The 13,542-nt window shown below is 44.9% G+C and overlaps 1 protein-coding gene across 3 annotated transcripts in view; it reads right to left on the bottom strand.

Moving 5' to 3' along the window:
* ARHGAP35 (Rho GTPase activating protein 35) overlaps positions 1 to 13,542 on the bottom strand; it is a 143,472-nt gene that overhangs the window by 74,049 nt on the left and 55,881 nt on the right. For all 3 annotated transcript variants that reach the window (XR_008673874.2, XR_008673875.2, XM_031004045.3), the window contains exon 2: positions 8,577 to 12,445. Coding sequence is in view for 1 of the 3 variants with exons in the window: in XM_031004045.3 (XP_030859905.1) it covers positions 8,577 to 12,257 (3,681 nt within the window). In the remaining 2 variants the exon portion in view is untranslated. The remainder of the gene's footprint in view (positions 1 to 8,576; positions 12,446 to 13,542) is intronic.

Raw genomic sequence — 13,542 nt, 5'->3', positions numbered from 1 at the left:
TTTGTTTTTTTTTAATGAATTTATGAATCACCCCAAGGCCACATAACAAACTGGCAGCAGAGCTAATACTAGGACTAAAGTCGTCTCCCGCCCTCAATGAACTTCCAATCTATTTGGTAACAGAAGACATATCCACAATAAACAAAGCTCATCTAGGTACCACATGAGCAAGTACCAGCTATGCAACAATGGAAAAAGGTAAGAATATTCTATCTTCTGTGGGAACAGCAGGGAGGGCTACTTACTGACCCTACGCTGTCAACTTCAAATATTCTCTTTTGGTCTCCATAAACAACCTTATAAATGTAAAGTTACTTATCTAGATTTTAGAGTCAGAAAATATGTTCACTAGAGTTGTACCATCTAGTATAGCCGTTTAAACCTTTTAAATGCTTGGTAACACATCTAATAAAGGAAATAAAAAACGGAACCCAGCCTGTTGGATTCACTGCCTTTTTTTGTCTTTTTTTTTTTTTTTTTCAAAGTGCCTGGACACCAGCCCTAGTGATTTTGATTTAATTGGACTGGAAGCAGGTGGGGTGGTGGGGAACCAGGCATTGGAACTGGGTTTTCTAGTTGGTTTTTTGAGACAGCGTCTCACTGTGTTGCCCAGGCTGGAGTGCAATGGTGTAATCATGGCTCACTGCAGCCTCGACCTCCCTGGGCTCAGGTGATTCTCCCATCTCAGCTTCCCAACTAGCTGGGACTACAGGTGTGTGCCACCACGCCCAGATAATATTTTGTAGAGACGGAGTTTTGCCATGTTGCCCAAGCTAGTTTCAAGCTCCTGGGCTCAAGCAATCTGCCAAACTCGGCCTCCCAAAGCATTGGGATTACAAGTGTGAGCCACCATGTCTGGCCTTTTTAAAAAACAGTTAACACCAGCCAGGTGCAGTGACTCATGCCTGTAATCCCAACACTTTGGGAAGCCCAGATGGGAGGACTGCTTAAGGCCAAGAGTTTTGAGACCAGCCTAGGAACATAGTGAGACCCCAACTTTTAAAAATTTTTTTAAATTTTTTTTTTTTTTTTTTGAGATGGAGTTTTGCTCTTGTTGCCCAGGCTGGAGTGCAATGGTGCGATCTCGGTTCACTGCAAACTCCACCTCCTGGGTTCAAGTGATTCTTCTGCCTCAGCCTGCTGAGTAGCTGGGATTAACATATATGTGCCACCAAGCCCGGCTAATTTTGTACTTTTAGTAAAGAGGGGGTTTCCCCATGTTTGTCAGGCTGGTCTCGAACTCCCGACCTCAAGTGATCTGCCCACCTCGGCCTCCCAAAGTGCTGGGATTACAGGTGTGAGCCACTGTGCCCGGTGTTAATGTTTTAAGAAAAAAAAAAAAAAAAAAAGAGTAACAGGTAACACCATATACGGAATGTAGTCTGGAACATGGACAGTGCCATCTGAATGAGGATGAGAGTGAAATCAATACACAGAGCCCCAGAGGGTCACACCCATGGCTTGCCAAGTTGTGTGGTGGCATACTATGGACTAACTGTAACTGGTAGAGTCTTAGAAAATCGGAAAGATTCCATAAGTGGCATTACTACAGCTGTTCCCTAAACCACTTTCTTGCATTCAGTATTCAACATCGTGCCTTTCTGATTGGCAATTATTCTCTTCTATTTCCAAAAGAGTTCCAAAAGGACCTTTTTAATTAAGTTATTTGCTTATGCTCCAAATGTATTCTTGGTTAACCGGTGCTCCCCCTTCTGGGTTCTGAAAAATTCCACACCGAAGTTTAAAAGAAAACCTGAAGGCAGATGTATTCTTGCTGACAAAATCTATTATTAAAGCACAAATGCTTAGATATGGTCTCCTTCAAGCTGGCAGTTAATACCATGACACTCAGTCACTCACCATCTTGGAGCATCTTTATTTACGGATGAACAGGAAGGACCACAAAGTCCTGGCCTTCCTGCCATCCCTAATCTTCTTAAATAATGGAGAAAGAAACGGAGACATGTCATCCTATTGCAGGACCTAACTAAATGCAGACCATAGCTTTTTTTTTTGAGACCGTCTCCCTCTGTTGCCCAGGCTGGAGTGCAGTAGCATGATCCTGGCTCACCGCAATATCTGCCTCCCGGGTTAAAGTGATTCTCTTGCCTCAGCCTCCCAAGTAGCTGGGATTATAGGCGTCCGCCACCACACCTGGCTAATTTTTGTATTTTTTGTAGAGACGGGGTTTCGCCATGTTGGCCAGGCTGGTCTCGAACTCCTGACCTCAAGTGATGTGCCTGCCTCGGCCTCCCAAAGTGCTGGGATTACAGGTGTGACCCACCGCGCCCAGCGCAGACCATAGCTTTTTGCTCTATTAAGGCATGAAGTCTGGTGACCGCGGATCCACCCCCCCGAGAAGACAACTCGTGGCCAGTGTGATCTGGAGCCAAACAGCGAGGAGGGCCCACTAGTTCCAGGTACATTTTCATGAACACTTGCTTGAAGTTCAACACACACTGAATTTGGACTTTCCAAAGCTATGGGTCAGTTTTTATTGCTTGCTTCTCTCAAATGCTGTAGAAAATCCATTTGGAAGGCGTTTGCCTTATAAGCAAAGGTGATTCCCGACTAGAGCTGGAATAATTTGAGTCCCTACAAAGGTATTTCAGTATCACCAGGTGGTGGAGGAGACCAAGTTGGCTCAGTGAGGCATCAGCACAATTCCCAGTTCTTTTAAAAACAGATTTGGGTTGCCTATCGTAATTTTTTTTTAAGAACAGGTGTGCTGTAAGCTAAGGCAGATAGTTAAAGATAGTCTATTTTTATCACCAAAAACACACTACAGAAGTTCTTCAGGCTTAAAATAAACTGAGAATCGAGTGACACCAGTGAGAAACAATTTCTCAAAGTTCCAGTTGCTATTTCAATGTCTCCATGCCTTTTTTGTCCTCTACTCAACTAGGCTCTGAAGCTAGAAACAAACAGCACCGTGCTCTTCTGGGGGGCAGTGAGGAGAAATGGATTTTTTCAGATAATCAAAGATCTTTTGTTTGAATGAACAAATCGACTGGACTGATTGAGTGGTCTAAATATAGGCACCTGACTGTTGAATATTAGCAACTTTTCTGCAGACTGGATGATGAAAATCCACAGGAAGTGGAAGTCAGAACACCAGGGTTCAGAATCTCAGCTCTTCCACTCAGTGGCTACACTCACTTGGGCAAGGTTTAATCTCTCTGAGCCTTAGTTACCTCAACTCAAAATCAAGGATGAAAAACATCACCTCATTAAGACTGGGAGGAGGAATAAATAAAAAATTGATGTGAAAATGCCTGACACGTACCTGGCACACAGTAAGTATTCAATAAATGCACAAAAACACAAAACCCTTCACGTGGTAGCCACAGCCCTCTATTATTTGGCGTAGGTCCCCCTCACCTCTCCAGAGCAGCCACGCTAAGCTTCTTTCAACTCTTTGAACACATGAGGTTCTTTCAGCTCCATGAAGCTTCCATCCTCACTGACTTTGTCTGCCTCAGCTTCCAAAGTCTCAGCCTTAAATATCATTTCCTTGGGGAGCTTTCCTGATACCGCAGTTTAGGTTAAACTTCCTTGTTACACAATTCCTTAGTATCCTGTACCTTCCCTCTGGTAATATTCAAAATGCATGCAAGTACATGTTTAAAACCTAACATCCCCAAGACTGTAAGCTGGATTAACGTCACTACCACACCTAGGGCACCCAGCACAATGTTGGGCATAAAACAAGTGCTCACTGAATGCCCACGCACCGAATTGCATGTCTCCTTCCTAAAAGAATGACTGAACTTCTGCTTGGAAACAAAAGTACCTCGTTTAAAAGACACAATTTTTTCAGGAAACAGAAAATCCAAGGTCAAGTCAGTGTGCCCACCCCATTTTTAAAACCAAGGTATGTATTTGGTCTCAAAGCTCATTGAGTAGGACTATTTCTGAAGCACACACTGAGAGTCTTTCCTAGGCAGGTTACAAAGAGCTCATATTTCATCGCATTCAGCTTGTCTGTCAAAACTCAACATCCCTCCCAGGGGAGCAAGCAGTCCAATTCCCCAGCTGGTTTTTATTCACACTAGAAACTTTAACTCCATTCTAGGCCTCACAAAATGAGAGCTGTGTCCACACAAAGCCACAACAACCAGCCAATTCACTGAATCCAATGAAATAAGCCAATTCACTAGGGGGGGACACAAACTGTCAAACTGGTTACTTGGTGCCTTATAGACCAAACAATGCATGATTGAATTGGTTAGCTTTTCAATAGGTTGTCTTGTCATGTGGTTGCTGCAGTGAGTGAAAGATTTTCTTTATCATTCTGTTTTGTCTTTTTTTTTTTAGCACCAAAATAAGAACACATCAGATAGAAGGGTAAATAGCCAATAATGTTTTCTTTTTAAATCCACAGTCAAACACACCAAATGCAGCCATTTCAGCGTGACCAAAAGGCATACTTTGTGGAACAAGGCTCCCCAGCCTGTTTTTTGGCTTTAAAATAAGACCCTGCCGATCCTGATCTCCTCTTTGCAAACGCATGGCACTGGGAGACAGAGACCATGTGCAACAACAACTCTTTACAGACAAAGCCACTATTCATGGACCATACTGAAGTGCAATCGTAGATTTTCAATTTCATTCAGCTGAGTGCGGAAGGCTCCCACTATGAGGGTGGGTTGCTAAATGGTTCAGCTGGGAAAAGCACCCAGAATGAGAGTCAGCTTTACAGTCTGCACTCTCATGAGGAGAAATGAAAGCGATTCCCTCACTCCGACTCCAGTTTTATAGTAGAGACCTAATCTAGCAAATCAGCCAAGGGCACTGAGTGATTTTTTTCTGCATCACATTAGTACCCAGAGCATAGCTATTTTTTTGTTAGGGTGGTTGCTAGGGTAAGTACCAAGAAAGCAGCTCAGTAATGCATGGGGTTAAAACTTCCAAAAGACGGGATGGATAATGTTGGTCCCTCAAGCCCTCAGCTAGACCAGACAAGTTTTCTCCTTTCTCGGAATACAATATGCATATTTCCACCTTCAAGTCCTTCCTTACCTCATGCCACTGCTTTAGTTCCACTCATTCTCTGGGGTCTAGTTAAATGATGACAGCTGACACTTATCCAGCATGCACTACGCCCGGTGTTCATTTCTCACAACCTGATCAGGAAGGTGCTCCCTCTTTTGCAGAAAGAATGTGGAGAAGTGACTCACATGCCCAAAGTCCAACTAAGGAAGTGGAGGAGCTGGAGTTGACTGTAGCCCAGATTCCCAGAGCCTGAGCTCCTAATCACTACACCCTACTCTAACATAACTAACCCGACATGCCCACACATAGCCTTCCCTGGGCAGGCCACCTATTTTCAGTGGCTGTGTAGGTCTTGCTGCCTCAACTGGGTACTAAGGTCTGGGCAAGAAGGGTCTGTGTCATTTCCCTATGGTGCCTGGCACGCAGGAGGTACTGAGTGTATTTTCCCTTACCAACTGAAATCCTAGTGCCTAGCTGCCCCCTCCCTCCAAATAAATATTGTATTGCTTTGTCATGCCAATAAAAATCAAAGGCCAAATCTCCCACACAGGGGTTGGCTTGGCCCTTCTCTCCCCTGATGGCATCTTGCTTTTCCAGTAAAACAAGTGCCAGTCTGTGTTCCGAACTGCAGCAATTTTAATAGGAGGTTTGCTCTAGCGGCAAAGGATTTGCTCATCTCTGCACTGGGATGACAAAGCAACTACCTTCATTTCAAAGCACCATTTTCCAAGGCAGGAAAAGAAAATTTCACCTTCTAGTCACTCTTTCCAAAGGATACTCCATAACTGACTTCTGGCACGCTATTGCTCTTGGGCCAGAAGTATCATTTTTATTTGACTTGAAGAGGTGTGGCCCACATAGCTAAAGATAGACCGGAAGCCGACCACTTCTTGCACGCTGACCCAGCAACCCGGGGAAGGAAGTCTCAGGTTAGGAAGTGCTCATTACCAGCATGAACACAGCTATCTCAGAGGCGCACTGTGATCAGCTGTTTTCTGCTGAGCCTCCACTACAGTGTGTGCTCTTTAAAGCTTGGCTTGCATGGGAATGTGTTTTTAAAGCATCATTTTCAGTAAGTATTAAAAATGTAGCTAGAAGTCAGAATATAGTTATAATTCAGTATGCTATTATGCCACCTTCCTAATTTCCAGGTGTGCAAACACCCCCACAAATTAGAAGACTGTCAGCATTTTTAAGCCGTTCTGGCAACAGTCTTCATTGGGAGAGGAGGAGGAAGAGAAGAAATGTTCAAAATGTTTGGATTCCAGTATCATTAAATAGGTGAGCTCTGGGAAAATACCGGAGGCAAGTCAGGCTGTTTTCTGGCTTCCTAAATAAGCAATGCTTTCCACAGGTTGGCCTCCTACCAACCTTTGGAGGAGAAAACACTGGAGGCAGACAAAGGACTCCATGTAGAAAAGCCAGGCAAAGGAAAATCAGACAGGAGGATGCCTATGGCATTTATTAATAGTCAGCACAGGCGGGGAGGGGAACAGAACCACTCTGCCCTTTCTGACACTGCACAGGTGAGAAAACTCTGGAAGCTCCTGGTCAGCGATAATGCAGGAACACTCTCTACTATGGGATGTAGCACAAAGTGGATGCAATTTCTGTGGGAGGGTGATGGCACCCTGTTCCTCCATCTCTCGGGGCCCGCAGGGCTGCCAAACTGGCCTCTGTATTACATTTTACAACAGAGTTGTCAGGATTGTCAGCTCTCAAGACAGCCTGGATTCTAGAACCTTCTGATTTGGTAGGATTTGTAATAATAAAAGTTTCTGGCAACCTTTCTTTCCAGAGGTCCCTGCAATACTTTCAGACAAGTAACTCTGTTCTCTGTTCTTTCATGGGAGGGAGAGTAGCAAAAGCTTTAACGTGAAAAAATCCTTTTATATATCATAATCTGCTGGTCAAGGATTATTATATAACACAGTTCTGTTGTGGCATGTCACCAAAATGTCTTTTTCTGAAAAAAATAAAGAGTATTTATATATATATACATTTTTTTCCTTTTTCCTTTTTTTTTTTTTTTTTTTTGAGACAGAGTCTCCCTCTGTTGCCCAAGCTGGAATACAGTGGCGTGATCTTGGCTCACTGCAACCTCTGCCTCCCAGGTTCACATGATTCTCCTGCCTCAGCCTCCTGAGGCGCCTGCCACCACGCCCAGCTAATTTTTGTACTTTTTTAGTAGAGACAGGGTTTCACCATGTTGGCCAGGCTGGTCTCAAACTCCTGACCTCAAGAGATCCACCCGCCTCGGCCTCCAAAAGTGCTGGGATTACAGGCGTGAGCCACGGCGCCTGGCCTGTAAAGAGTATTTCAGTATTTCTAAATCAGCCTTGGCAATTGGGGGTGGGGGGGAAGAGTATTTCTCCCTACTCCAAATGGAAAAAAAAAAGAAAAAGAAAAAGTTGAGAAACGCTTTTTCTTTCGCAAAGCCTAAACCCAAGGGGACAGAGTACTGCTTACAGCTCTCTGCCCTGCAGACTACAAACTACAATTCTACGCAGGATAAGAGACTTCATCTGCAGCCGGGCGCGGTGGCTCACGCCTATAGTCCCAACACTTTGGGAGACCAAGGCGGGCGGATCACGATGTCAGGAGATGGAGACCATCCTGGCTAACACGGTGAAACCCCGTCTCTACTAAAAAATAAAATAAAATAAAAAAATTAGCTGGGCGTGGTGGCGGGCGCCTGTAGTCCCAGCTACTCAGCAGGCTGAGGCAGGAGAATGGCGTGAACCCAGGAGGCGGAGCTTGCAGTGAGCGGAGATCGCGCCACTGCACTCTAGCGTGGGTGACTGAGCGAGACTCCGTCTCAAAAAAAAAAAAAAAAAAAAGACTTCATTTGCTCCTGTCTCTACATATGACGAGTAGGCCCAATGTTTATAATGTATACAGTTAACTTTTTCTTTTCTCTCCCTGCACCATTTGTGATCCCTAAATAAAATCCGAGTTTCTGACTGATAGCAGCAGCAACTCCCTTGAAGATAAAATAATAGACTGGATGGTATTCCAATTTAACAAATACGGGACAGGTTTATAACTCTCAGTGGCAAGATTCTCTTTTTTCATTTATGTACTCAAAGACTCGTCACTGATTTGTGTGTGCAAATCATCATCCAATTCTTCACCAATCTCAAATGCAGCAACCTTTACAGATCAGCAAGGGAGGAAGGATCATTTAAGAGATGTATGGATGAAATGTTATGTTTAGCAGTGAGAGACTGCGGCAAGCAGTTTTGAGTTCTGGTGTTTCAGTGAAGGGAGAGCAAGTGTATTGTCACTGCGCTTGGCCACTTGTCAAGACACTGACAAGTTCTGCATTATCTCCTCATTTTGCTAATTAATTAACTATTGTTTTAGGCAACAACAACTCAGACTATCTATCCAAAGTCCTAACTACTTGAGAGCTGCCAATAATGGTAGCTAATTGAGGCACTGCTTTTTTATGTTAAGTCAAATACACACACAGGGCAGTTTTTTTACCAGAATAGGTTGTCCTTGAAAAATCATCATCAATCAACCCTCACCGAGACGCTGTACAAAACACTATGACTAATCCTAGACTGGTGTCTTACCTTAGTGTTCCTCCTTAGGCTGCGAAGAATATTCCTCCTCCGCGGGTCTTCGTCTGTTTCGTATGGAATGACAGCATTGTCCCCTTTATAACCCTGGGATGCCTGATCCTCCTCTTTCTTCCGGATGGGCCCCAGCTCATCATCACTCCCCACGCTGAAGCTGGTCCGGTAACTAGCAAACCGCCCCAGCCGGGTGCATCTCGTCCTGTACAGCACTGGCTTGCTCACGATGGAAACCTTGCGCCCTCGCTCTAGAGAGCTGGTGTCCATTTCACTGTCAGAACCATTCCCGCTGCCGTTGGACTGGGCTTTGTTGATATTCCGAATGGTGATGATTTTGCCTTGGGTGCTGTCATGGGGCACGGAGTATATGTTTTCTTCTTCATTCCTTGGCTTCACCACAGCATCCATGGGTTCAGCATAGTCAGAAGGATCAAACCCGTCCTGAGGCAGCCAGGGGCTAGAAGACACAGACTTCCTCTGTCCATCCCTATGGCCTTGGTCTAAATAAGATAGATCCCCCTTTGTAATTTCAAAATGGACAGGAGGCTTTGGTTTGACTGGCGGAGGTACTTTGTTGTTCAGTTTACTCTCAAAATTGCTCATAATGAAAGACAGCCCATCATTTCCCTCCAGTTCCATAGAGAGCTTAGAATGGTCTTTGGACAGAGAAGGCAGTGATGTGTCTTCTCGAAACAGGCTGTAAGATGGCTCGATATCTTCTTCTGAATCCTGCAGGTTTGAGTTGCAGAGCGGTGATCCTGCCCGGGGGGAGTTAAACACCTCTTCGGTGGTGCTACAGGCCTCGGCAGCATTATCGTACATATGAGTAGCCTCGATTATGTTCTTTTTTTCCACCACATCTTTAAAAAATGGGTGAAAGATCTCAAGTTTATGCTGGGGTTGGCTACAGGGGATGCTTGTGAACCTTCCGTCAATTTCTTGAGCAATCTCCTCCCCCTCAGTTAGCTGTTCCCTACTTAAGTCGTTGTCCAGGACATCTACAGCGCCATCAGTGAGTGCTACAAGCTGAATAGGGATAATATCCTGCACTTCACAAAGAAAGGCACGTAACATAGCCAAAGAGGCCTTACGTTTGGCTGAATAAAAAACAATGTACCCATGAACCAACCGGCTCTTTCTGATGCTAAAGGAGGAATGGTATGAAAGAACAGACAGTTCAATCCGCTTCTTGTGCAGTCCGATTGGTAGTTCAAGTAAAACAGAGTTGTTGCTTCCACAATGGGAAGATTTACAGGTTTGGGACTGAAGGACAGGAAAAAGTATGTCATCTGCACTAAAAGGATCTCCACACATCAGACACATAACAATTCGCAGATCAACATCAGCCAAATCTTTGATGCTAGCAGTAGAACTGACCAGGTTTAAGTTACGCTTAGAGTCCAGGAGTCCCTTCAAAACTTGACTGATTTGCTTTTCATTAATGTTGCGTCCGTAACCAATGCCAGCAGAAGCAGGGTCGAGAAAGACACACTGAAGTTTGCTAGCAATTTGTTGACCTTGCTGTATTAAGCTATGCAGAGTCTCTCCACTGGTGTCTCCTCTCTTGTTAACCAAAATTAATGTAAGGGGGAGATGGACTAAATGATTATCCCGCCGGCCCAGCGTGGACTCTCTACTCTTCTCTATACTTTCCACTACATAGGATAGCGATTCCTTTGAATTGTAAAGGCAGAGACAGCCGTGGGGCTGAAATGTTGGCGTCTGGAAAGAGTTCACAGGAAGCCTGACATTCCCCTCTATTGGCCTCAGGGAAAGCTCATACATTTTACCATCTATCACATACTTGTCATCATTTGTACAAAGAGCTCGAATCTCATTGGCCAACTCTCGGGCAAGGCCGTCTTTGCCCAATATAACCAAGTTGATTCTATCAATGTTAGGGTCAGAGAGTGAATTTTTCTGATTCCGGTCAGACGGCCGGATAAACCGAGAACTAATCAAGTGCTCAATCTTAGCGTCCACACAAGCTGGGCAGCTGGGGCATGTCTCCTTTGTTGGGTGGTACACAAAATGAATGTGTTTCAGAATAAGGGCATCACGCTCTGCTTGGAGCTTTTGTAATGCTTTAAATCGCTGTTCCTCTCCCAGAACATCCTGAATAACACCCATCTTCTCCTTGCTGGGCTTAGCATCCAGCTCCAGTTCATAAAACAATTCTGAATATTCCAAAAGCAACTCCTGAAATTCTTCCTTTGCTTTATCTATAATTTGCTTTTGGTGTTTGCCATAAATATCCATGTATACAGATTCTTCCAGCCACTGGTAGAAATCCTCATTCATAATAAAACTACGGGCCTCTTCCCAAGGCTTTCCGGGAGTTATGAAAGGAGAAGTCTCCAGGTTTTCTTTAAACGCCCTTCGCATCTCAACTCTTTTCCTTTCGTTCCTCAGCTTCTCTAAGTGGGCCTCGTATAGCTGCTCTGCAGGGACGGTATCCATTAAATCAAAGGGAATCCGTTCGTTTTCCATGTTGTCAATGTGGCTGGTGGCATCCCATGGGGTCTCTTCAAGCACAACAAACCACTTCAAGAATTCTGGCTTGGTTTCTAAGAGCTTTTTGGCTTTTATGCAGCTTAGGTGGTCTATTTCATCTAGATTAGGTATAAGAGCTTCAAAAGCTAATGGCAGGGCTGCCAGGTACAGCTTTCTCCTACGCTCGATATGCTCATGCTTGAGGCGGTGGATGTGCTGTAGAAACAACTTCTTGGCTTTCTGAGTCCCTTCCAGGTAGACATAGTCCTGGTATTCTGGAGAGGCCTGCATCTTTCGGCTGACACTCAGCCAGTTCTCATTGTGGTTTTTCACAATGCGACTCACCAGCCACTCATACTTGTCTTTTGCTGTAGCTATCTGCTGACTCTGCTGCTTGAGAGCTTCAAAATAAGGAATGATTTTTGTCTTTCCCCGACTTTTATCAATGAGTTGCACTAAGGTGCTGAAAGCCAAGTCCACGTTTACATTGGATCTCGCTGAGGTCTCCACAACCTGGAGGTTCTTTTTGCTTAAGGCAAAAGTATGTGCATCTCTAATGTACCGCTCAACACCTTCGTCACACTTAGTCAGGACCACCACTATGGGCTTTTTTGTTTTTGCAAGCTGATTGTAGAGATTGGAGACAAACTTGAGCTGGTCATCAAAGTTCCTATTCATGCCCCTGCTAACATCAATACCAAGAAGAAAACCATCAACCAGCAGCTTTCCGTCTGGCATTTGTTTCTGTTCAAAGTCCTGCTCCAGCCCCAGCTGGTCAGTGCAAAAGTACATGAGTTTTTCAGCTGATGCGAGCTTGGTTGCAGCAGCTCTCTTGATATAGGGCTGCAGGGCCGTGCTTCGATGAGGTTGAAAAGTCTGATCATCAATAAATTCAGTCTGCTCCACAATGTGCATCTTACATTCCACACAATCCTCCAGGGAGCGGCTAACTTCTCCCCAGTACAGAAAGTGGTCATTATTGACCACTCGCCCTCCAAAGTCACTGGTGCTGAGGACGGAGGTATGGTCCAAGTGAAACTCGTCAGCACTCGGGCGCACGAAGCGGTTGCACAAACAAGACTTTCCAATCCCACACTGGCCCTTTTCCTTCTCGGTCCCAGATAATCCCACCACACTGATGTTGTAGGTGGGAATTCGGACATCTTGCTTTCTTGCCATCATCATCGTCGACACATCCTGCCACGATCAGCCACTTCCGAGATCAGATTAGTGTTTCCAATGGACCAGACAGCTTCCTACATTATTAGTGGGGGTGGGCTGGACATGCAGCAAAAATGCCAGGTCCCATAGTGTTGTATACCAGTATGGTCACTGTTCACCACCTCTCATCGCCAAACAGCCAACATTTCTTCCTAGATGGGGGAAAAAAAAAACCCATCAGCATCATAATTTTAGAACCAAATTTTAATCAATTAACTACAGTAAAAATTAATTTTTTATTCAACAAATATTTAGTAAACATCTCATGTGTCAGGCCTTGTGCTGGGTGAAGATATAAGAGCAAGTAAAACTCACATCTATGTGTCCCCAGAGAGGTACAATCTAGTCCAGTGGAGGAAAACATAAGTAAACAGTGTGCTAAGTGCTAAAACAAGGGTGTGAGGGCTCGCTGGAAAAAGGGCTGATTCCAGGGTTAGGGCAGGATAGGGACAAGATGACCCTGGAACATCTTTTTATGCAAGAAAAAAAACGATGGAGGATCTCACAAGGACACAGAAGCCAGCCTGAAGGGGCTCCCACTGGCCAACTCTGGGACAATTTGAGCGCCAAAATAATTAAGTATGGTAATGAATTATAAACCCACTGCAAAAAACAGGAACCTGGGCCGGGCGCGGTAGCTTACGCCTGTAATCCCAGAACTTTGGGAGGCCATGGTGGGCGGATCACCTGAGGTCAGGAGTTCAAGACCAGTCTGGCCAACATGGTGAAACCCCGTCTGTACTAAAAATACAAAAATTAGCTGGGTGTGGTGACATGTGCCTGTAATCCCAGCTACTTGGGAGGCTGAGGCAGAAGAATCATTTGAACCCGGGAGGCAGTGGTTGTGGTGAGCTGAGATCTCATCACTGCACTCCAGCCTGGGCAACAGAGTGAGACTATCTCAAAACAGCAACAACAACAAAACATGGAAGCAACCCAAAGTATCCACCTACTCATGAATGGATAAGCAAAATGTGATATATACATACAATATAATATTATTCAACCTTTATTTTTATTTTATTTTTTGAGACAGAGTCCTGCTCTGTAGCCCAGGCTGGAGTGCAGTGGTGCGATCTTGGCTCACTGCAACCTCCGTCTCCTGGGTTCAAGTGATTCTCCTTCCTCAGCCTCCCGAGTAGCTGGGATTACAGGCATGAGCCACCGTGCCCAGCTAACTTTTGTATTTGTAGTAGAGACGAGGTTTCACCATGTTGCCCGGGCTGGTTTCAAACTCCTAGGCTCAGGC

Source organism: Gorilla gorilla, chromosome 20 (genome assembly GCF_029281585.2).
Source record: "Gorilla gorilla gorilla isolate KB3781 chromosome 20, NHGRI_mGorGor1-v2.1_pri, whole genome shotgun sequence".
In the NCBI taxonomy this organism is placed as follows: Eukaryota; Metazoa; Chordata; class Mammalia; order Primates; family Hominidae; genus Gorilla; species Gorilla gorilla.
The sequence above is the reverse complement of the archived record's forward strand: the minus strand, read 5'-3'. Positions and strand labels throughout refer to the sequence as shown.